Source organism: Ylistrum balloti, unplaced genomic scaffold (assembly GCF_031769215.1).
Source record: "Ylistrum balloti isolate Yb309-2 unplaced genomic scaffold, AGI_CSIRO_Ybal_v1 Utg369898, whole genome shotgun sequence".
NCBI classification, from domain to species: Eukaryota; Metazoa; Mollusca; class Bivalvia; order Pectinida; family Pectinidae; genus Ylistrum; species Ylistrum balloti.
In genome coordinates, this window is record NW_026782027.1 from 593,028 (window position 1) to 619,493 (window position 26,466).

The window sequence follows — 26,466 nt, forward strand, 5'->3', positions numbered from 1 at the left end:
TCTGGTCTGAGATTATATAGTCTCACACTGATCTGAGATTATTTAGTCTCGCTCTTGTATGGGATTATATAGTCTCACTCTGGCCTGAAATAATGTGCAATTAATCTGTCTGAGACCCTGTAGTCTCACTTTGGTCCATGATGATGAAGCCTCATTCTGGTCTGAGATTATTTAGTCTCACTCTGGACTAAGTTAACTTAGTGTCACTCTGATTGGTCACATACTTGTATGAGATTATATAGTCTCACTTTGGTCTGAGATTATATAGCCTCACTCTGGCCTGAAATAATGTGCAATTAATCTGTCTGAGATCCTGTAGCCTCACTTTGGTCCATGATGATGTAGCCTCACTTTGGTCCATGATGATGTAGCCTCACTCAGGTCTGAGAAATAAAGTTTATAATCTTTCCTCTGAGGGTAAACAACCCTTTATCTTCCAACAGAGGGAGAATGGTTACTTCCCTTTCACTTTGCTGGCTTTCTAGGAGATTTTGTTGTCCTCATGTTTTGAATTGTTGGTGTAATGGCATAGTTTTGAATTCTCATCTCAACCCTTGGTAGACACAAGGAAATCTCACACTTCTAAATGCATGAATATTCTTTTCCAGGGGAAGAGAAGATACACTCTAACTGTTTAGTAATAAACCTCAGTCCAGATCAGCATGAAAGTTGTTTTACCCAGGCTTGAACAAGTACACACATGTGGTTTCACTTTCACTTTTGTTTACATTAAAGTTGGAATCATTAGGGTCCACTGGAAAGAGATTGATGCCTCACTTTTACTGCAGTTTGCAGCGTCACTTTGGTCTTGCATTAGCCCAAGTCGGTCACCTCATTCTGATCGGATTTTTGAGTTCTGACAGACACACTTTGCCGCCACTTTGCGACCAGTTGGGTTGGCAAGATCACAGATGTGGACAATCTGCTGGTTGTTGAACACACCTGGGATACTCTTCATGATCTGAGACAGCTGGTAATGAAGGAAAAGTATATAAACAATTATTCATCTACAGCATCACAGAGAATATACCATGGTTTACAAAAATTGTCGAATGTCACCGTTAACCCTTAAACCTTTAACTAATAACCCTGATCTATGGTGTAGAAAATGATGTAGATACTATGCAGACCTGCCAACATTCAGTTTTGATAAAGAGTAATAACATGAAGTAGGAATATCTGGAAGTCGCAGGCCCCAAACTGCTGACAATCTTCCAAGTATGAATTCTGCTTTTGGCTCCATTTTTGTGAAGCTTATGTCAAAGTTTTGTTCTGTCAATGTTTCTTAGTTTTTTATTTTTTCATATATTCATATTCTCTGCCTTGTGAAACGGCAAAGTCACAATTACAAAAGCCGCATCTTGTGTAAGTATCTTTCATTGATTAACAGCAACAGGGAAGTCTTTAGAATAATCAAACTTCAAATGTTGGTTAATAAGGTGACATTTTTTCGCTTGGGTTCCATCACCCCAATCAACGCTCTCCGTTCTCTCCACCAATTCTTTACCAACATTCTTTTGATACAGAAATTTATATTACATAGCCACTTTGAAGAAGTGAACTAATATTTTTGCTTCATAGATGTTGTGATACTCAACAACTATTCTTACAAATTCTTACAGAAATCCAATAAAATCAAAAGAAAATATAAAAATTCAAAAATAAAAAAAAAACAGAATTTTTCAAAAATTGGTAAAACATAAATAAAATTCTAGCAGCGTAATTCATGTGAGAAAATTTAAACTAATTATGCCAGAAAATTTAAACAGATATATAATATTTCTCAAGATATACTAACATGATGGGGAATGGTAACAATGAATGATGCCTGAAATACACCACTGCTCATAACCTGTTATCTGAAGATTTAGCACAACCTGTTATCTGGAGGTATATATCACGACTCACCATTTGTGGAGGTATAAACTGTAGGATGAACTGTGAATACTGTCCTCCACATTTAATGCTTTCCTCTATGAATGCAACAATGAAGCTGGTTCTTTGACTTATGGTAGCACTATGGGCAATGGCATTCATCAGTCGCATTAAGTTAGCTGCAAAACAAAACCATGACTTAAAGGCAACTAATAAATAGTTTTCATCATAAAACTTATGGTTTTATTTCACTTCAATAATCTGCCTGGTTCCTGGGAAAAAAGTTTTTCTTTTCAGGATGAAAAGTTAATGGTCAATTAGTATAAAAATGTAAGTGATTTTAAAAGAAATAGAATACTTTATCATCTCAAGGTAATGTTTCCTTAATGTTTCCTATTGCATATCCAAACATAAAGACTGCCTCTTTCCCATACTTATAAATGCACTTCTTTTGGTTCTAACAATTGTACGAAATATCGCTTATGTATAACAATAACTTGTTGAAGAGAAGAGGAACTTAAGGATGTTGATGAGAAGAGGAGCTGTAGTAGGAGTCAGAATAAACTAGAAAATGTCTATATAAATACAATGCCCCCACTTTGATGCATGTAAGTATCATTGAGGAATTTGAAGTCTTCCTATGAATTGACTCATTAATTTTAACCAATGACTACCCAAGTATGGTAAGGAGTATGCCTTGATGTTATGGTATTGTGCAGTAAACGTGAACTAAATCTGTTAAGAGGTTCTCAAATTCATCTATTTATATTAACCTCAAACACACCACACTTGTTATGACTTACCTAATGCCTTGTTCAGTGGATCTTTTGTATCTATGATAGGGGATGCTTCCCCATCGTCCTTAGCAGTTAGAAAATCTGAAAGAAAGTTGAAAAATGAGTTTGATTATGTATGTACATTTTAGACACAATTAAATTGGCAAACAAAAGTCAGCTAGTTGTTTTTTGACACACCTAATCCAAAGGATTGGTGAGTTTAGGTGTCTATATATCTACCAAAGGAGTGTAAACTTTTTCTTTCAAGTTTTCATTTAATATGCCTGAATAAATTTAGACGAAATTTGGTTGAAAGCATTCTGGACTGATTGGGGAAAGGGTTTAGAATAAATGGAAGGTATAATTCCATGTTTTTGGCAAAGGAATCATCACTAAACAGAAGAAAAAGAGACATATATCTACAAAATAGATTTTGACTAAACATTGTCTGCAGAATTCTTTCATGAAAGAGTTTCAATTTTAAACAGAGAGTTTTGTCATGTTTGATTGTTTGGCTTCTTGCCCTGTGATTAGCCAGGATCATTTGAAGGTAAGAGCCTCCTTGCTATAGCTGGTAGCTGACATGTTCTCAAAAGTAACTGAGGTAAAGTGTCTTGTCCAAGAACAAAACCATGGCAGCGACGATGGCCCATAATCCCAGGTTTTTCAAAATCCATAAAGTGCCTCCTGCAAGGATCTAACCATAGCCAGGATACTATCATTAGGGACAGAAGACAGGGTCTAATGGGTAAAATTGAAGCAAATCTTCAGAATCCCCCTTCTTCTGTTCAGTTACAGGATTTTCACCAAATTCTGGCTTTGTTTACAAAATATATTGTTTCCAAAAATATGTGGGATATACAGTAATTACGTGTTACCAAGATTAAATCCTTCCGAGTCTAGAGTCAGCTGCGGTTCCATGGTCTTCATTCTCTTCAATGGGCGAGTATCTTGTTCATCCAGGCTCTGTTTATAATAGGAAACATTATGGTATTAATCATTGAGCAATCCTTTCTCAATTATTTACCAGTTCAAACAATATCTAATGCAGCATTAAAAAACTTACAAAGTTAAGTACAAGCCTGAACTTGGATAAACATCTACTTTGCAAATAAAGAGATTACCAGTGAACACAATGGTATGCTTGAATTTTCTTAGCCAATCAGCATCTATCACAGATCATGCAAGAAAAACTCAATGCATATTATGCAAGAGAGTGGGACTTCTTTGGTGTACAAAAGTTTCCTACCAATAAAAAAATACTCCAAACATCTACCCAGGTCGACATAGAGAGATTTTATATTTCTCTACAACATTACTGTTGCCTTTTACAGGTAAATATATAAGTATAGTAGAAGTTGTCTTCCTCAAGAAACACTAATACATCAAAACCTCCCGTCACTAGAAATCCTTTCCGTCATACCTCTAGCTCCATCTCCTTCCGTGACCGTTTGTTGTAACCTCGCCTTATATGGGACATGGATGCTGTAGGAGAAAACATAACTCATGAAAATCAAAACTATTCCATTCTTATAGTTGCAGGGGTTTTTTTTACCTGTGAAAAGGTGTCTTTATTAGATATTTTAGATGATCCACATCAGAACAACTAACAACGTTTCTGCTTATTTGTTCACACTATGTTTAACACAGAAATATTATTCTATAAAAACTTGTAAATATGACCTGAAAAGACCAGCTTACCTTTGCTTGCTACACTGCGTGCAGTCTGTGCAGCCACAATACACAGGACACAGGTCTTGGCTAGGACATAACCCCGCGGGTCAGTCAGGAATTGCTGTTTGTCAGCAGACTGCAGTAATTTAGGTACCGTGTGGAGAAGTAAGCTCAGTGTGATGTGCTCCAAGTCTAAGTGAAACACGGCAAACAGGAGGCTGAGTGCCTGGGTCAAGTCCTCAAGTCGACTGCTGTTCAACATGTGCTGTAGAAGAAGATATAAAACAAATTCTGCTATTGTTTTCATTCCGTTTCTTATTTACAAAATTACTTGGATTATATCAAAACCATTTTGACTGTTTCTTGAATAATTTACATCAGTGTACAGCAGCAAATATATATCGTCTTTTCCTGATTATAAGCCACACTTTTTTTCCTTTTGAGTCAGGCTTTCAGCTTATATACCAGTGCAACTTATATTTGGATGCAAAAAAAAAACTGGCAGGATTAAAAATAAGAAAAAAAAACCACGAAACATACCAGTACACCAGTACAAGACGATACTGAGTTTTTTATGACTACCTGCCCATCACATTTGTGACAGATCGTCTAGAATCGTCATTTGATAATATTCTCATGGATTTGATTGATTTTACCTTTTTAAAATGAACCACAATACTATCTTCTTTTCTTCAAAGCCATAGCAGAAGTTTACAATAGCCTTTTGTATCCTTGGATGAATAGATCATTGGGTTTTAGGTCAAATTCTAGAAAGACCACCATGCTTTTTTATGATATGAAAGGCTTCATGTAACTTACAAGAAGAAATAATATTGGACGATAAGAATTTGGCTGTGTTTAATGGTACACAGACAATTTGTTTCATAAACCCTAGGAATGTCAGGCCCTATATCTGTGCATAGACAATCTGTGAAAGCACCAAAGCCACACAAATTTGATATTTGCTATTTTGTGTTTCTTTGAAAAACATCATTAAAATATGGGATTAACTGTGCAAACTTTATCATATATTTCACTGATGGTCTTGATAAATTCCCTTCACTGTCTGTCATATCAACAAACTTTGGTCAACGTAACAGTTACCGCTTTGCTAGAACTGCCTTCTAATATCCATTACCGTTAAAGCAGTCACCATATCGCAAGAAAGGGTGTGGCTTATAATCCAGTGCGGCTTATATGTGGATGAAATGTAAAAAAAATCGCTAAAAACTGGCCCTGCAGCTTATATATCCTTGTGTCTTACAAACCTGATATGGTACACAAATAAGTTATTACAATTACTGTACAGCTGGTTATAACACGGGATGACAATTTTCTTATTTTGCAGTACATAAATGTCATCTCAAAAATTTAGGCAATGGAAAAATGGGACATGTGTATATAAGATGTCTATTTACATTTTCAGTGCAAAAATGTGATTCAGTAAAATATAATCATTGTTTTAAAAGAAAATTGTAGAAATTTCGACCTGCAAAAATGACTAGCTATACGGTATATTATCCTTTGAATTAACTTTTTTGATTTTACAGAAATAAAAATTTGCATTTTTAGGTATCTTGGTGATATGATTGTTAATGGCAATCCTCTAAAAAAAAGAAAATTATTAAAAATGATAGCTCTTGAAAAAACAGCCTTATTAGTACCCTACATCATTTACCCTGTCCCAACCTTGACTTACTCCTCAGTAACATACCATAATTGCTCGATCACAGAACCAGTCTGAGCCACACAGGTTGAGAAGTTGTTCCAGGGTGTGTACACTCCTCAGATCTATCCAGCCCTTGGCCATTACTCCTTGTAAGCATTTCTCCATCACTTCACTAGGTATGGCATTAGGAGGGATAAACTGCATGGACATGTCCTTCAGATGTGTTGGTAGAATATCATTTACCATCTTTCTAAGTATGATTCCCATCAAATGTGATCTAGAAAGATAGGAATCAATAATCGAAAATGTCACCCTTTTTGCAATCTTTTCTAAATTGAGCAGAAACTTAATTCCACATCAATGTTTACGTGTCAATTATATTACAAACTCAGAAGTAGGAACTAGCATTTATGGTGTTACTATGGAAGTAGATAAGATCTGGAGGACCCTTTATTACTGGGTTTTATTTGATCTTTAAAAGCTGAATGTGATGCAATGGGATGAGACAGACACATATAAAACTATCTGTTCCCCAATACAACGGTGAGGGCATAGAAACCTTTTCCAGTATCTCATATTATAAACCGAAACAAAGTTGTGTCATATTTTACATTGTTATATACACAAATATATTATCTTGAACTGCAAATTGTCAAACTAAATCTAGAACTTACCTCTCTACATAGTAGATTTCTGGGTCAGGTGAACTTATCTTGACCTGAAGCCTCTGCAGCATCTGTAAAGGTTTCTCCCTTGCATCATCTCCAACGGTATTCATATAGCTACACAGCCAGGCAGACATCACTACAGGTATACTACACATACGACTCTGACTCCTCTCTAAAATAACCTAGACAAACATTAAAAATAATCTTCTCTTAACTTTGTTATCAAAAACCAAGTATTTGTGCAATCAGCAATTTCAATCGTGAAAGAGGAGTCAAAATTTGATAAAATCCACTTTCTTTTTCCTTTTTACATAAAAGGGTTTTGAATTTTCCATTCGGAAGTCAATGCCAAAATAGATTTGATTAGAAATGGTAAACAAATTAATCTTGTTCTTCTTTTCCAACACTGATAAAAACATATAAGGGTTTTAACTGTTAACAGATTCCCAAGGACATTGCTGTGTTATTGTTGAGAAAGCATGTCTTAGTAAGTTTCCATTGAATAAATAAAAAGACTCACCTTGACATTATCTGATCCCAAAGCTCCATGCTCCCAGGCAAATAACACTTCTTGTATGGCAAATGGAGCATTCAGGCAGATTTCATGCCATCTTGTTAAACTGAAACACCATACATCTTGTTTTCATTTTAATGCTAGTCCAAGTGGGATTCATTTGATTCAATTTTGATCCCTCTTATGAATGTGTCTGATATCAAAATGACTGTTAAATGTATACATTTTTTATCAACCTTCATACTGTCTTGTTTGAATGTTTTTACACAATACAATAAACTAACCATTCCTTGACCTTCACATCAAACCTTGTATGACATTAATATTGACCGATGACAATTTCTATTCTCAAATTGATCAAAGTCTGACCTTGAAATTGATCACCAAATGACGTTTATAATGATGCCTCACTGACATTCAAACTGATCCCTTTTGACATACTGATATGCTTGACCTCCATATTAACTCCCCTATAATTCCTCATTAAGACCACTGCCTGAACTTTGAATCCATTCCTTATTCTATTTCCTGATCATCCGACTGACACTTGAGCAATTTTTGTCTCATTCAAACTAATACATTTGAATCTACGATGACCTGATCAGCTCAGATACTACAGACCACCCTATCTGAAATTTTACATATACATATTTGAAATAAATTTTGGCTCAGTTTTTATTTTCTCCAGCCACCTCTAACCAATTTTTAATCCACAGCATCACAGAGTCCCAGAAGGACCAAACAGTTGTATGATGCTGTTTAGTTCAAGTTAGGCTGTATTGTATCTAATTCAAGCTTTGTACTGAAATAATGGCTCAATTTTTCATGGGTTTTACTATAACCGTGAAAAAAAAAAAATCATGTAATGGACGATAGCTTTCCTTGAATTATTTGAGTTTCAATTTAACCATAATTTGCAGTATAAATCCACCCTCGAAGACAGAACAAGATGCCCACGGACCTGCATCATTCTTCTGGTTAATTCAGCTACTGTAAATTGCTTTGATTTCATCAATACTTAATTTCATCAACTTTCCAAATTTGACATATTCATGAATACATGATTTCACGAAACCTGATCTAGAAATAACTTTAAATTCGCAAATGATAAGCTATTAGAGACTAAAACTATACAAGACTATTATATCAGTAACCACCATCCAGAGTTATTTTCATACAAATAATTGCGAAGGATTTGAAATCGTGATTGACTCTGCCCTGGTATGAACAGGAAACTAAATCACATGAGAAATATAAGTGATCTGCATTATTTAACAAAAAATTCAAATACGACAAAATAAACACTCTAGCGAGTCCCAGCCTACTGGTCAAACAGAAATCAAGTTTACAATTAATAAGAATAGCTTTAGACCAAACTTGGGCAATATCCTTGTACAGAAGAAAGATTTTTAAGAACTCGCATTTCCCCTATTGGACCCTACATCTCTGATGTCAGACTCCTTGTTGTTACTAAATCAGGTTTCTGTCAACTAAGCATGCTTCAGATCAAATCTGTATAGAATAAAGGCATTCTCACAAAAGAAGGATTTTAGAGAATTCTTTATCCACTATTTGATCCCATATCTGAGGATCATGCTTCTTACCCAATCAGGACAGAATCCTGATATCTCTACAGAAGGATTTTAAGGAATTTTCATTATTTCTCCCATTGGGCCCTGCCCATCTCACTCCAGGGGGTCAAAACCCATCGTTTATACAAAATTGATTCCCCTTTACCCAAGCTTGCTTCACATCAAACTAGGACAATATTCAGGCATTCCTACAGAAAAAGGATTTCTAAGCATTTTCTCTATTTCCTCTCTTTGGCCCAGTCTCTCTCATCCCAGGAGCGGACACCCATAGTTTGTACAGAAGACAGCATGTTAAAGACCAAAATGGGACATTCAAACATTTCTCTTTTGACAATCCTTTCATTTGTTTGACTTTCATATTCACTTACATGATATTCAACTTTAACCCAAATTTGACCACTATATTGACCTCTGCTGAACTTAAGTATACACAATGTTTGATCTAAACATATTTGACCTCTCTACTGACCTCTGTTTGATCTCATCACCTCTTGTAAGCTGGCTGAGAAGGAGGTCAACTTTTGCTTGGTCAGTCCCACTGTAATTGTCCACACATTTGTATCGTCCATCTTCAGGGAGACACCGCTGGGCCCATTGAATGAAGAAAGAGTCAGCGTACTCCGGCGACACCGATATCATCTGTGAAAAAATCTGCTCCAGTCTTACGAAGGGATGACGTATAGATTATGTAGCTCAAAATACTAAATATCAGATACAAGATGTTAATATTTATCCATAAAAGTATTTTTCCCCATTAATTATGAAATATGTAATATTTGGACATTGAAATGATGAAGACAATACAAAACTAACGTGATGTTAACCATATACTAGATATAATGAAAAATAATACTTGATTTAAAAAAATTCAAAACAAACATGGAAATGAGAAGACAAAAAAAACCTTTTCCGGGAACAGAAAGCGACCTTTTCTTTATCCTAAAAATCATGAAAACTAAAACTTATCCAGGATATATTATGGTACTTTGTTAGAGTGTGATGTTTGATCAAAGTCCCTCAAAGACTGAAATGCCTAAAAAACTGTTTAAAAGGGGCATGAGTGAATGAGAATATGAAGATGAGACTGTTTAAAGTATATTATTGATACCTCTATGCCGTGGAGCTGAGTGATGTGACAGAGCATGAGAAAGGAGATGTCAAATAACAGGACACGAGTCTGTGCTGCCTTCCCAGCTTCACCTTGGGTCTGCTTTGCAAACTCATTAATCCTACAAGTAAACAAACAACATATGACACTTCATCAAATACATACATTTCATTTGTGGGGAGTTAACATAAATATGGTAACTGGCTTTCATATTTTCACATTTTTCTAGGTAGGGAGAATAAAACAGCTGTTTAAAGAAGTTATTCTTGGCAGTACACAAACCTATTTCAATACTTTTTCAAACACAATCTTGCAATTAAAATAGAGACTTTAAATATTTCTCAACCAATTTACTTATTTCTAGACTGAACTACAACCTTTTATTAACTAGCTTTTTTAAGAGGTATACATTAGAGCATTTCACCTGACTATACTTTTCAATTAGAGAATGATCCCAAAACTGGTTTATAAACAAGATTGCTATGCTGAAAATATTTTCTATCTTTAGGATATGTACAGACAACTTTATTTTAACTTTTATCTATTCCATACTAATAAGAGTTGTCCCTCTTTTCAAGGATTTAATTTCTATTTTCCACAATACTTATAAAATAAAATGTTCAATATCCCCAATTTTTATCAAATACAATTGCAATCAAGGTAACTTAAGTAACTTAAGTTTAACCTACTTGATGAGTTTGGTTGCGAAACTTTGCAACTCTCCAGTTGCAGCAGCTGCAGCTAAGATGAGTTCAAAACTCTTCCCTGATAACATCTGACATAGCACACCCATCAGTGCATCCTGGTTTTTAGAACAGTCAGCGTCCAGTGTCTGTGTAACACACATTTAAAGCAGGTTAATTCCAACAGTAATCAGAAAAAAGCATACTGTGAATTTGAACAATATTAACATCAGCCTAAACATAAAAGAAAATACATTCACGAATATTTCTTACATCAAATCCTAGTTATAACAGATACAAAAACACAATAACATTCATACATTTTAAATGAAGCCATCTTCATACAATACAGATGTAACCAATCTATATTCAAATTACTACAGTTAATTTATGTTCATACAAACACAACTACAAAGAAGTAATGGCATCCATCACATGGGACTTCCCACTCTATGTCATCTTCAACTTCTCATAAAAAATATACTTTGTATATATACTGATGTACATAGTTTCTTTATACATTAATTTTCATTATTAGTCAATAATTATATTATATTTGTTTTCTGTTCCATCAACAAAACATTTTATAAATATTTCTTACTTATAACGGTGTTAAGTTAGACGAGGTTAAAGGTCATAGTTTATTTCCTACTTTAAGGGTTTATGCAAGGAATATGTAATTATGTGAATCAGAGTTTTTATACAGGATTACAATCAAGCTAGCATATGTACATGCAGAAATTAAAAAAAGAAAAGGAAACACAATAGAAAACTACAAATTGAAATATAGGAGAATAATAGAACCTTTGACCCTCTTGGCAGTGAAATAGGTGGATCTCAATAGGAGAGAAAAAGATTATTAAGTAGGGAAACAAGAAGCTTTACCATAATTTGCAACTTAAAAATCTTTTCCAGGGGTTTGAGATTACCCTACCTTACAGACAAGGGGGTGAATGATTATTTTTCTCTTATCCTGCTGGTTTTATTTCGTACTAGTGTTTTCGTTGTCCCAATGCTTCGCATTGTAGACATGATTTAATTGTTGACGAGATGTCAGTTAATTGTTACCGGACGTCAAACATGTATCATCGTCCTGACATGGGAATCCATGCATCTCAACCCTAAGGTGACACAGGAAAATCTCACACCAGTTAAAAGTGTGGATTTACCTATCCAGGTTAAGAGAATACTTGAACATCTATTTCAGGCATTTTAGACACTTACCATGTCTATACACAACGGTAAAGCATACCAAGAGAAATTTTTTGCAAATAATCTAAAACATGTTTTATTTATACATGACAATTAACACCAGGCAACTTCAGATGTTTAAATCTGTGTTGAATTGAAATCTTTAAATTTAACACCTTATATGGTAAACACATTCTGACTATTTCAATCTGATGGTGTTAAGTAGGTATTGATCTGGCTTACAATCACATCACCATATATTTCTTAATCAATTCAGGACATTAGGATTCACCACTACCATATCACTTAGAACAAACTGTACACTCGGGAGTAATTTGTACCACTTAGTTGGATATTATACTGTGTAGGTGAAAATTTAAACACATAAATAACGACATAATGAAATTAAAATCAGTCTGGCAGAATTTATATATTAGTGATGAAGTGAATTTAAACCAATTATTTTATTAATTTAATTACAGCAAAAATTACTATGAAAACAACAAGTATAAAACAGAAACCCCAGTTCAACCTATCATAAAAGCTTCATTATCTCCTCTCCAATCCTCGTTTTTCTTCTTTTTCTTTTCCTACACCATCTTATGCAATCTTATATCATATTATATTGCATGACTCAAATTTGAGTTTATCAGGTATCAGAAATGGACAGAAGTATACCAACCACCTGACTATAAGTAGGATTTCATTTAGCTATGAAGTGTACCAGCACTAATAGCTTTTCATAATATATATTAGAAAATGATAACAATAAACCAAATGATTTTTTTTTGCGTAAATTCTCAACTACAAACTCGTGACATGTGTATTTTAAGTATCATTGGAAGTCACTACTCGGAGTAGTAAACAAGACAAAAATTCTTTAAACTTTGTTTACTTCAGTCAAAACATTAGTGATTTTGGAGAGATGTACAAAAGTATACATTAACCTGGATTTCCTAGAAATATGACAGTGAGGTATGTGGATACCGTGGGGTGAATTAAGATTATAAACTCTATTTTGTGATTTTCGTTAATGAGCTACACCCAATGGAATACTGTTCATAAACAATTAAATATGAAAAATGACAATTTAACTTATGGGTTTGGGAGTTTTTCAAATCCCTCTGCACCAATCAAAACCAGGAATATAGTCTTCACCATGTCATTATCATTTTCTTTTGCCCTGTTGCTGAGGAAACTGGGTTATGGGCCCTTCCTCAGAATAATCATATATTTTACTCCTTTCCAAACCAAGCTGGGCTGTAGGCCTGATAAATGTTAATACATATTAAACCTACATGAGGGTCTTTACTGGATCTGCCATAAGGGAGTTTATCTTCCAGAGTCTGAAAGAAAACAAAATGAATGGACTTCACTGCAAACAAGCATTTCTACAGGGTGCAGTAGAGAGAGACTGACCAATCACATTTAGTTTTACAAACTTCAGAGGGATCTCAATTCACATGAACCAATCAAATTTTTTGTAACATATCTTGATGAGCAATCATCAGTTTCATCATATTCAATGGTAAATTGGCCAAAGTATTTTATCTCCATCGTTGAACTACAATTTTACCAATAAACACTTCTCATTAATGAAGTCTTTTATATGCGACACTCTGGGGACTTTACAGAAACAATAAATCTCGGGTCTTATTTGGTAGCCATGATAGGAAATGGGAGATCTGTTATCTTTTGTTTTATTCAAAATATGATAAAGGTCTTCAGGATTCTGACAAAGATTTGAAAAAAAACAGCCATCTGGCCCCAGTTGATCAAAGGCTGGCTAAACATAACCAAACGAACGGTCAGTGAAAACTTTCAAATGTGAATCAAACAAAATGTGAAAATCCTTTATCAATTTATAGTTATAGATTTGCTGACACATGTCAGAGTGATATTTTTACTTTGTAAGTTTTTGATTGCTTATAGAAGTAAGTAGTTCATAACTATTTTTAAAATAATTTAAGATAATCTGATTTTTGACTTCTGTTATCTGATGGCTTTGAAGATAAGAAACCCATTTATTAAATGTTATCATTTGTAATGAATTATAATATATCCATGTGTTTCTGAGATTGTGAGATTTGCAAATTAATCAGGTGCGTTTCCCTACAGGTCATATCATTACATCACATAACTGTTGTATATGGTAGTTCTTTCACAAGTTAGTTAATTATTTTAAAACTACACAAGCTTAAGTAAAGATGCTGTCCTTATATAATCAGCTATATGGTACAACCATGAAAATATATTTCCTTATACTGAAATCAGGGTTAACAAACCTTTGTGACGCCCAAATGTGATAGATTGGTCTTGGTTATTGAAATTTTATTAAAAAGGCAAAATTAAACATCAAACTTGTGAATTAAACACGACAAATTATGTCTTTGAATTTGAAAAGCCATGATGATAATTACAAGATATCATATGATTTGATTAAGTTTGGATGAGCATTGTGATGTTACAGATTTTGTGATTGGTCAATTTTTACTCTACACAAGCAAAAGTGTTGAGGTTACAGTAAGGCTCGAGCTGAAACATACACACAAACACTGAGAGCAGATACCAAAATCAAATGATGGAAAGAAAAGGAATTATTATGCATACAAAAATATAGAATATTGTTTTAGTCTAGGAGATGAAACTCAACATGATTAATAATTTAACTTCAGTTCGATAAAAATATTAGAGATTAATACTAGATAATGCTATCATACTTTTTATTTATACATTCACTAGTAACTTTTATGATACATAACCAAACACATCTTTTAGGAAAGATTTTAAAACAAAATGCATCTCCCTCATTGAAGCATATAATGAAATCTTCCGAATCAGAGTTGGTTTTTGAATTCTAAATCATAAACAATAAGAAATACCTAGAAACATTTTCTTACACAATTTTAAAACTTCTGAACAACATGTGCTTCATCAATTTGAAAATTCAATTTGAGTTAATGAAATTAAAAGATATAATCTAAGAAATATTATTTGAAAATTAAGATCATAAGAAATGAAATGAAACTTAAACAACAGAAGCTGTTACAATAGCAAATTGCATTATTATTAAAGTAATGAAAAGCAGTCAGCTCAAGTTATACCATTTCTTTGTCCGAAGCATGAACTAAGTTACAGCAGTATCAAAAGTATCAATGAAATGGTCACATCTACGAGGGGCAAGCATGGAAGACACCAACAATGTATAATGAGCATCTCAGAAACAAAACAATATTTCAGAATTCCAGGCATATCACTATAATTGATGGCATGCTACCCTTTTGAACTTCACCATCTATTTCCTGGATATGGACATCAAAACATCTTTCTCGTCGAGACAGCCATGTCGCCATCTATTTGGGTTTACCTTGAGTATACTAGTGACGGTGCTCTCTGCCCGCAGGATAAGACTTGCGCTAGGTTGAGTGGAAGGTTGTGCATTCTTCGCTGGTTTTGCCGATTCATTTCGTCTAAAGTACAAGTACTGATAGTATTAATCTTGGCATATAATTCAAATCATATATGGTTGACAAATTGTCATCAACATTAATAGAAGAAAAACATCTTAGATATGTGGTCCTACATAACTTTAATATATTTCAGCCCCATCATAAACTTAAATATCTGCCAAATTTATTATGAGAAATACTCTTTCTAATGATGATAATGCATAAATATAAGGGGTTTTCCAGTAAAACATCTTTCCCATCCAAGTACTCAAGGTTACAATTAGGTGTACTACTTATAGAATTCTATTGATAATTTACAAAGAAGGACTCCAGTTTATGATCAGGGTACCACCCTTAGAATTTTAATGATAACTTATAAAGCATAAATAGATAGAAAATCTTATCATGGATTGAAGTCATTTATTTTGTAATCTTGGGGTCAAGGAGATGTTCTACTCAAACAGCCCTAAGATAAATCCATATTCCACTGACTTGTGTATTAAAAGAGGAATTCATATTTCAACTCGAGTTTCAACAACATCTTTCAAATACCCACGTTTTTCACATCACAATACCAACCCTTCTATTCCAATAAGTGCTTGCTGTTGAAAAAACACTGACTTTTAAAGGAAAAAGAGGATGAAACTACAGTACAATTACACTGTATTAGGACAAGATGTCACTAATATGAAACAAATTACAGAAACATTATGATAAACATTCAATTTTACTATGTCTCTTGGTTAATCAATTTAAGTACATTATATACATCAATTCGACAAAACTGACAAAAATGTCAGGATTTTTTTTTAAATGACTGGAGTCAAGGGTAAAGAGAGAATCACTGATAACATGCTGATGAGATGTGTGTTAAGTATTTCAAGTCTCTATTCTAGTTAAAATGCTTTATCTTTTCAGATAATCATTTATTTCACCTCTAATGTTAATATGTACCTGCGAGTGAGTAGACGCTCTATCTGTGGCTGTGACAGCAGGTCATACTTCATACACACATGAATCAGTTGTAGCAAAGCTTCACAGCTGTAAAATAAACATAAAAAAAAATAAATTCAAATAAATTTAGGAACTTACAAGAGTTTCTGATTACAAGACTGATGGACTGTGCCTATAATGTACTCACTTGAGACGGACGTCGGTGAGGTCTAAGAGAGGGACAGAGTTGAGTAGAAGATCAAACCCTTGTTCTAGCTCCTTTCCAAAATCCTGTCCGGGAGCCTGCTGATTAAACTTCAGTAGAACCTGTGGTAGCTGTTACATAAAATGGAATCAAAGACATAAAATATTATATCATAATTTTGCCAGCGATACAAATTATTCTGTCATACTCTATTTAATATCTATCATATATTGACTACACTACAATGTAATGAGGTTACTTTTTTGTATGGTAGAATATTTCTCCTTTCAGTATATCTTTGTGATGTTAATTTAGATTAAAGTAACTGGTATATCCTTTTTTTCCAGAACAACCAGAAAATGTTTAGAAGATTGAATTTCTCCTTTTCTTATCCAAACCAGAATCTGATTAGGTGTAGAACACTTGATTTTATGATACAATGTGGGTAAACATTGACATAGTCTGGACAGGACAGTTACCTATAGAAGGGGAGTGGGGCAAAAAAAATAATAATAAAAAGACACTTCCATATTATATTAACTCAAAACATTGGAAGGCATTGAAACTGACATATAACCTTTTCAACAGGCCACACTACCTTAAGATATGTAAATGCTGCCCACTTCAGTTCCTCCTGGCTGTCTGCAGAGTCCACGAGCCCCATAAAACAGGCACGAAACAGTTCACAGTACAGGTAGGAGCGATTCAATTTCTGTGTGAAAGAAAGCGTTTACAAAGTCTGATATAGGATTTTATTTTGTGTTAACACTTGTTACATAATTTGAACTGTTTATTGTTTTCTCTCAGACCACAAAATCACTTGAGAAATTATTCATTAATATAAATTTGTAAAAATTTGACAATCATGCCAGTTTAATTCGCAGTAATTATCAAATTAAAGAAATTTCAAACAATTTGTTCCAAACTACCATATTAAATTTAAAACCTCGTTTGAATATTTATGAGTACACTTTCCATGAGGAAACATAAGGACAGCCTTACCAGGAGTTTCTCTGTGACACACAACTGCTCCACAAATGGCTGTATGTCACTGGTAGGATTGAGGATGGCTTCTAGGGATACCAGCCCATTAATAGTTGGACAGATTGCAAGGTGAGATACATCCAGCACAGACTGTGTTGGTAGGGCAAGATCCTGCACTCTGATCAAACAACAGAAGATTTAATATTATCTACACAAACCAGGCTCTGTACTCTGATAAAAAAATGGAAGCTTTTATACTATTTACACAAGCAAGGGCCGTGAAATTCACAATTTTCATAAAGCACCTTAAGACCCTTCCATCTATGGCCAGCAATTAATTCTGCCATATCTGGATGTTGAGAGGAAGATTTCTGGAACTTGTGTCAGTTTGACTTCTTTTAGCCCTGTCCCTCGGCCCCCAGAGAGCTGGTGACCATATAATTCACTTTTTTGGTTTCTGTAAAATTTCTTTGAAATTGGCTCAGGGGTTTTTGGGAATAAGTCGGAAATGTTAACTTCAGGAGTAATGTGATAATGGAGACTTACTTTAGGAGTGACATGATAATGGAAACTTACTTTAGGAGTGACATGATAATGGAAACTTACTTTAGGAGTGACATGATAATGGAAACTTACTTTAGGAGTGACATGATAATGGAAACTTACTTTAGGAGTGACTTGAGAGCTGATGCTACCTTCAAGCGAGTCTGACTGGGCACAACGTCTGACTGAAGCTGACTCAAAGTACCCTGGACATTCACTTTTGTCTGCTCAAAGTCGTGAAATTTATCTGCAATGCCATAAAATCATTGGTTTTCTTTAGGAAGATTTACATCAGGAAAAAATCTATATATTCAGCAAAAAAAGGATACAATATTAACCTTTAGCTTTTGTCTCATTCAGGTGCTAACCTGACATGTTGGTGTTTACTGGTCAAGCATGTGTAAAACTATTGTGTGTGTTTACCTGTGTTTGGTTACCTGTGTTTGTTGACAAGAGTTTGTCTGTTTACATATGTTCTAAGCTGTTCACTCAATGTCACAAGTGTGTTTACATGTGTTTACCTGAGATTACATGTGTGTGGTTGACTGTGTCATGTGTTAATTCACAAGTAATGTTTGCCTGTTCACCAAAGTAGTAAGTGTGCTCACCTGTGTTACAATATCTGTTCACCAAAGTAGTAAGTGTGCTCACCTGTGTTACAATATCTGTTCAATATCTGTTCACCAAAGTAGTAAGTGTGCTATATATTCACCAAAGTAAAGTGTGCTCACCTGTGTTACAATATCTGTTCACCAAAGTAGTAAGTGTGCTCACCTGTGTTGCAATATCTGTTCACAGTAGTAAGTGTGCTCACCTGTGTTCAAAGCATGTGTAAAAGTAGTAAGTGTGTGTGTTTATCTGTGTAAAGTAGTAAGTGCTCACCTGTGTTACAATATCTGTTCACTAAAGTAGTAAGTGTGCTCACCTGTGTTACAATATCTGTTCACCAAAGTAGTAAGTGTGATCACCTGTGTTACAATATCTGTTCACTAATGTGTGTGTGTTCACCTGTGTTACAATATGTGTTAGTTCACCAAAGTAGTAAGTGTGCTCACCTGTGTTACAATATCTGTTCACCAAAGTAGTAAGTGTGCTCACCTGTGTTACAATATCTGTTCACCAAAGTAGTAAGTGTGCTCACCTGTGTTACAATATCTGTTCACCAAAGTAGTAAGTGTAATCACCTGTGTCACAGCGTCTGTTCACTAAAGTAGTAAGTGTGTTCACCTGTGTTACAATGTCATTTTACCAAAGTAGTAAGTGTGTACCCCAGTGTTATAGTGTCTGTTCTCCAAAGTAGTAAGTGTGTACCCCAGTGTTATAGTGTCTGTTCCCCAAAGTTATAAACATGTTTACCTGTGTCATGGTCTGTTCACCCATGTTGTAAGTGAGTTTACCTGTTTAATTGTTATAGTGTCAGCTCAATGACAATATGTAAGTGGTTTTACCATCAGGCTAAAAATAATTATACATGTACTTCCACGGGTTTGTCGTTCAAGAACTTAAGAGGGATTTTTACATAGATTTTACTGAGGATAAATTGAATAAAAATCATGGTTTTAAATGCAATAGTCCTTCCTTGAAAATATTTAGCAAAATATCTTTAAAGTAGTTGAACAAAAACAAGTTTCATTTCAGGCCCCCTGCACAATATATACCTGTGTCCTCAGACATGGCCACATACAACAAAGCTTGTACTGTAGTGTTATCTCCAATCTTTTGCGCGGCTACACTGGCACTGTCAATGATAGTAAGGATTTCTGGGGGAGAGTGTCCCTCCTTTATCATCTGTAAGGACTGGTGAATACACAACATCAGCCAGTGTAGTGTGTTCTGTAAACACTTGCACAATGTAAGACTACTGTCCAAGCTACAGGTGAAACTGTCAAAAAAACATAGGAACATTTTTATTACAAAACCAATTCTATATCATTATTAGGATTCATCAGAACCATGACCCAATACATACACATTCCCATCAATTTTTGTAGGATATATACGGTACAGGTCATAGAATTACTAATTTTACCAAATCTCCCCCAAGATAAAATGAACGAATTCTTGTATGAAACGTAAATCAATACAAGATAAATAGTGTACTATGTATCATATCATATAGCATGGGTACTGAGATACACACGAGTGTAAAGAGCATTTTATTACACTGATAAAAATTCTAAACTGGTGATATTTTTACTTTTTATTTCTTTTTTAAGTAATGCCACAATGTATATGGCGACATTAAATCATGTCATTTCTTTCTTAAGTAATGCCACAATGTATATACTTAAATCATGATGTTATAACAGAAACAATGGGAATCGTCAGCTGATCACAGCTAAGTTTGGTCACATTACTTGTGTAATAACAACAATATATGTTTGTTTATCAAATATATATATAAATCTGATTCTGAGCTAAAATACTGTGGCAAAATTTTTACCTCAGATTGCAGGCAAATGCTTCTGCTAAGTCAATCAGGCCAAGTGTACAGAATGGTTTAGACAGGTCATCAAAACTGGTGATGAGGTTGAACGCTGCACTAGGGGGAACAACCTGTAGTGGTGGATAAGTAAAAGAGAAGTTTTAAAATGTTTCAGTACTTCACTATAACTGTATTGGTCCTTCGATCAAACAGAAAATACTGAGCACTTACAAATACTTCATGAAAAATAGCTTTGATACAAAAGCACCTCATGTTCACGTGGCATCTGCTATTCCACAACTGTCATAAGATACATGCAAGTATACAGGATTTCTGTAAAGCAGAGTTATCTGCTCTTGTGAGCAGTTATTGATTGATGCATCATTTGCCTCTATGAGAGTAACATAAAGAGAAAACAACTTCATTTTCTCATGCAAGCTATTGAAATAGAAATTAATACCAGCTCACATGGGCAGATAACTCTGCATTATGAAAAGACAGAATATAATGAACTGAATATAGAAAGAATCGCAAAGAGCCAATACTGTTAATAAACTTCTTATGGAATGCAGTAGTAGATCTTGATATTTGAAATTTACTTTTCCTTTGAGACAATAACTAGCAAAACTTTTTTTTTTCAGTGTAAATATTCAACGAATTTAGGAGTGCATTAATTATCTGTTAGAAGGAACTAGTATCAAATCAACAGCAGTTTACTAACTTGAATTTCTTACAATTTATGTCATATTTTCAAGCAAGTGTTTTTTTCAAAATAAAGCAATCCAATTCAGTAACATTAACAACTTACCTGTGACAGGACGGTATACTTTAGGAAGGATAGAATTAGGGTGTTTGGATTAGGTCCAACCAATGCCTGATGAACCAAAATTTCTGAAAACAACATGCCTGAATTTAAATGAAAAACATATAATACGAGTAAACAAGTTCTACAAAATTTCAAACTAACTACAGAGCTACATTTATTAGAAAGTGTCCCTCTTCCAATCTGGAATATACAATTCATATCCAGCATGACAACATACAGCCTCTGGTACTAGAGGAGCTGGGTTGGCCAAAACCCCACATACCATATTTGATGGTTCAGCTTGATACTTAACAAGCTCCTTTGCTTCTTCTATTCTCCATAGAGTGATAATGTCCTTCATTGTTCTTAAGTTATTTACCACCAGCACATTGTTTTCATTCAGGAACATCACATTACTGACTTGGATCCACAAAGATAAATATGACAAAGTTTTTTTATGAAACTGAAGAGGCTTACCATTTCTGAACACCTGGTTTCGCTTTCTTTGTATTTTTTCAGAAGTCTTTAAGTAAATCTTCGTTTTCTTGCCTTAGTTTCATTGGATTATTGATTTTGAGTTTGATTGAAAGACTCTGTTGTCATATCAGTATATTCTTTTACCCGGTAATTCTTTTTTTCAAAATTAAAGAAAATATCAGTAATGTCTTTCACAATTTTATGAATGTACTATGCATACCAATATTTTCTAAATTCATGCTGGTTGTAGCTGTGAAATGGAAGTTGTAACTATAATGATTAAAAAAAAATGTTATGATAACAGAAAGAATCACATCTGTCTACACGGTTGGTGAATGCGAGAAATCACAGGTAAACCTAAATCAATGATGAATGCTTATTAAAGATACCTGGGAGATCCTTGGGGTCCCCTCCAGTACTGGCAAGGACTTTCTTAAGCTGCACACCCCACTGAATATCTGTCCAGCGCTCCCTCCATGCGCGCATCAACAAGGCCTTCACTTTCCCTGAAAAGGTACTAGGCTGACGACCCGTCTTCGTATCCATAGCGGTAACAGATATTAATTTCGTACAGGCACACGTCTTTTACATGATACTTGATCCTAAAAATAAAAAGGCAAATAATTTATAAGTTGTAAGCATACATACAACACAGAATCAATGCTAGATTAAAAGGTAGATACACTCTTTATTTAGAGTGAGTTTCCTTTGTCCTACAGACCCTAAAACCAGCAATATATAGAATACATGGTCAGTGTCTTAAAATTTATACTGTATTTTGGCTAAGGTGAAGAAATGAAACTTATATATTATAAGATACTGACCATGTATTCTGTTTATGCTGCAACATTGATTGAAAATAAGATCATCAAAACTCCAGCAGTGTTGTTGTGCAGTTTTTTTTAACCTGGTGACATATGCCAAAATAATTACTCTGTGCAGAAATTTAGTTCTAAAGATCAATGGATATGTCAGTGATTCTATAACTTTTCGTAAATAAATCATTTAAAGTTATTTATATCATTCCATGTAATATTTAATTCAGAAAGTACTTCTGTCAAATTAGTGAACGTGCTGAAATACAGCTATTTTCCGTCACTGTCGAATACAGTAAAAATATATGTAGTTTTCCTACAATGACAGCACCAGTTGCAGGGTAAAAATATAAATTCCCCATAATTTACTGAAAAAGTATATTGAATCCGTCGAAACTGGTGACATCCCTTTCTGGAACAAAGAACATCCGCATATGTACACTTGCTCTATTGGGTCAGACCAACCCGATAACCATTATAAAACTGCAGCAACTTACTGTTATGTCATCATTATAAATATGATTTGAAGTGAGGAATCGCGTAGCTTTTTGACAATACTCTGTTCGTTGTAACAGTATGTGTCTCTGATAGCATCTTCATAACCGGAAGCGCGGCAAGTTAAACTAACACATGGGTAAGCAAACCGAATAACGGAGTTTAAATTTTCTATCATTTCGAGCTGGCATCGTCCGTGTTTCGGTAAGTTACTTTCAAAGACAATTTTGAAAGGAATGTTGTTAGACATGAAATTTGTGAGTGTCTTTATGCCTTTATACAAAGACTTGTTTGGTGTTGTTTTGAATAAAAGATTCGTGGCCAATGCTTTCGGGATAAACCAAGTAATCCGTCAATGGAGTATTATCTCCCCTTGGTTGTATTCGGTTTGATACAATCAATTCTCCGTACTCGCTTTTTATCTCCGGGACACTAATGTTATAATGTACATGACCGATGTGGGTAGGTGATAGACATGTATGTGTTCTGTTGCCTTCCAAACACAATTTAGACATCTGTTACTAGTATAGCTGTAATTATATAAATGGAGGTTTAAATATAATGCCTCCGGTGCGAATTCAATAATTGTTTTTAATGCATGTAATAATATCCTGTCAAATTATTACTTATTATCACTATTATTGTTACATTCTTAACGGCCTGTCAACACATAAAAGGTCATTATGGCCATCAACCAGTGAATGACCCAGTGATTCAAAAGGAAATAACACCAAACGAAATGAAAGGTACAAAAATTTTTAAAATATCACAAAAGATCAAAATGGTAAATTATATTCTATGATATAGACCAAAATTTCAACCTAGCATTCTATTAATCTCAACAGTTTCAAAAAGAGTCTTTAAACTTGTAATGTTAATGATAAAAAAATCTCGAGTAGACGGAAGGTCAATGCAGCCCAATAAAAAATGTTTAACAGTAAATGTCTCATCGTGCATCATATGCATCGAGGTTCATCTTCGCCTTTCATTATATATGAATGCATAAGGTATGTATGGTACATCCGAAGACGGGAAAAGACAAGTTCGTCTCGTTGGTTGTCTCTATAGCATGGAGACCATTCACCGATGATAGGTTTTATGAAGTGTAATTTATTATCGATATATTGATTCCATTCCTCTAGCCACTGAGCTCTTAAAACTGTTTGATAAATGGTTTAAAATCAGAAAATGGAAGTTTAAAAACGATAAAGCTTCCTTTGCGGCGCAATCTGCTTTTTCATTGCCTGTTTTTTTATGTTTTCAGGGAGGAGTGAGGGACAACCTGCACAGCTCTGTCAAAACAAAACTTTTTTTCAATCCTAAGAGGTTCATGGCCTGTTTGTTGCTGGTGGATTACAATGATATGACAAAAGTATTTCACGTTTTGTGACCTCGCATTGTCGTGCGGCACACGTGGGTGTGAAAAAAAAATGCTCAAAATTTATTCATACTAGACGGAACGTGTTTATCTGTATACACTGGACTGGAGTGATGACTTGTGTGTCGTCACTGATTGCGTAATAAATTGTCATTTTTTTGCACCATCTGTCAAATCAGTTAAACAATGGCGCGTAAATCAAAAGAGTTGACACATGACCCGAAACGGCAGATCGTACGAATGGATGATACTGAGTATTCGAAAACGGAGATCGTGAATTCATCAGGATGTAGTCGGTCTACAATTAATAAGTTTTGAAAAGATTTGAAAAGGAAGACAATTTCGAAAATTAACCAAAAAGTGGTCGGTCGCGAGAAGTTAGTCAACAAGGGGATCGTGTTCTAAATCGGCCTGAGAAAAGTGATAGAAGACGATATTTGAAGGATTTAATAACTGAATTCAACAGATCTGTTTCACAGCCGGTGTATAAACGTACAATTCAGTGGAGATTGAAAGCTAAGGGCTATCATAGGCGATGTGTCTCCAAAACACTGACAATATTGCCCGAAAATAGAAAAAAGTGAATTTCATGGTTTCGAGATAGCCTACACTGGACTATTCAAACACACTGGAAAAAAATTATATTTTCAGATGAAATGCAGGTGGTATTGGGCAAAAATCGGCGTGTTTATGTATAGAGAAAAGCGTCTGAATGTTGGCGGCCGGAGTGCGTCCGCATCTACAATAATTCCCTAATACATTTTACACTTAAAAATAAGTTGTAACTGTACATAGCTGTTGTCACATTCATTGTATATATTATTGTGTAGAGGGCTCTCATACGTTGAGATAACTTGTGCCCAATCCATTTGCCTTTGCAATAAAATATGTTTAAACTAAACAAAAATGTTGGCGTCAGAGCAAATGTAATGTTGTTGGGTTTTTTTTTCGGGGAGGGGGGTGTATTTGTAGCGACGGAGTAGGCACAATTGTGGAAGTTGACGGAAATATAAACTCCAGGAAATATAGATATTCCGGAAGAAAACTTGTGGCCTGTAATTGCCAAACATTTTCCCAACGGAGAGTTTGTATTCCAGGATAATGTTGCGCCTATTCACAACTCTTTGGAGACCTCGCAATGGAAAACGGCACTGCCGAATAATTTCCTCCTAAGATATAGGATATTCTGTTAACAAATGTGTAGATTACAACAAGATACAAGTGCCCTCCGCCTCAACTGTAACAAAATAAATGAGAGATCACCAAAAAATTGGAAAGTAATTTTACATGGCGATATAAATGAGAAATTTGTCAAGATACATTCTAAAAGGCAAGGGAACAAGTTTGGAGCGTTAGCCAAAGAGGGTCATCGCAAGACAGAATGAATAAGGAGAATAATTATTATTATATTCTGAACGGCCCGTCAACACTTCAGATCTGAAGCATTGTTGGGTTGTTAGGTGAAGGGGAATCAATTTTCTACAAAGGTTGGGTCTCCGCCACCTGGGTGGGAGCGGCGGGGCCCATTAGAGGGAATTATTATCATTATTGTTATCGTAACACATTAAAAATAGAGGAAACCGAGCAAATTCTTTAAAATCCTACCCTCCTGTAGCAATGCTTGGATTTTGCCAAATTTTTTTTCTGAATCATTGTTGGGTGAAGGGTAATTAATGTTATATCAATAGTAGGTCTTGCCCCCCTGGGGCCTGAGGGATGGGGTACAATAGGGGGTAAAAAAGCAAATCCTTTGAAATCCTACTCCTCCTATAGGAATTATTTGATTTGGTTTGAAGCATTGTTGGGTAAAGGGGAAATAATTTTGTATAAACCGTAATAATTATAAGTTACCAATTATACATGTAGTCATGCACTTTGTCAACGGATTATGTACAGGTATTCATCTTAACATGCCCAGTTTTGATTCCTTGTAGACAATCAAATTAAACATATATCAAAAGAAATCAAAAGAAAATATTTTGATTACACATCTATGGCGTGTGTTACATCCTTCCACGTTGTATCTTAGTCTTTAGAGGACATTCCGGACGTCTTCCCTTACACACCACGAAATTTACCAAAAATGATTTCTTCCATCGATCTCACTTCTTCTATGAACGCAATCTTTTCTCTCTCCGTCAAATTAGTTCCTCTTTTTCAGTAGCCATATCAAATTACCAATTTCTTTTCAGTTGAATCACCATTTT

General features: G+C 34.6%; 1 protein-coding gene across 2 annotated transcripts; it reads right to left on the reverse strand.

Moving 5' to 3' along the window:
• LOC132546588 (mediator of RNA polymerase II transcription subunit 24-like) lies at nucleotides 1-22,957 on the reverse strand. Of its 2 annotated transcripts, none has more exons than XM_060210310.1 (23): nucleotides 22,884-22,957; nucleotides 21,961-22,173; nucleotides 21,098-21,180; nucleotides 20,308-20,420; nucleotides 19,523-19,746; nucleotides 17,988-18,111; nucleotides 17,340-17,499; nucleotides 16,936-17,049; nucleotides 16,341-16,468; nucleotides 16,154-16,240; nucleotides 15,118-15,220; nucleotides 10,566-10,708; nucleotides 9,877-9,997; nucleotides 9,238-9,407; nucleotides 7,183-7,282; nucleotides 6,669-6,844; nucleotides 6,040-6,271; nucleotides 4,353-4,590; nucleotides 4,075-4,136; nucleotides 3,530-3,617; nucleotides 2,679-2,753; nucleotides 1,909-2,054; nucleotides 1-970 (listed from the first exon to the last, which is right to left on the reverse strand). In XM_060210310.1, the coding sequence occupies exons 2-23, from the start codon at nucleotides 22,115-22,117 to the stop codon at nucleotides 833-835; spliced, it is 2,982 nt and encodes a 993-aa protein (XP_060066293.1). In that variant the 5' UTR covers nucleotides 22,118-22,173; nucleotides 22,884-22,957; the 3' UTR covers nucleotides 1-832. The 2 variants fall into 2 exon arrangements, with proteins under 2 accessions (XP_060066293.1, XP_060066292.1); XM_060210309.1 differs by having other exon boundaries at nucleotides 9,238-9,419.
• Between the last annotated feature and the right edge of the window lie 3,509 nt (nucleotides 22,958-26,466).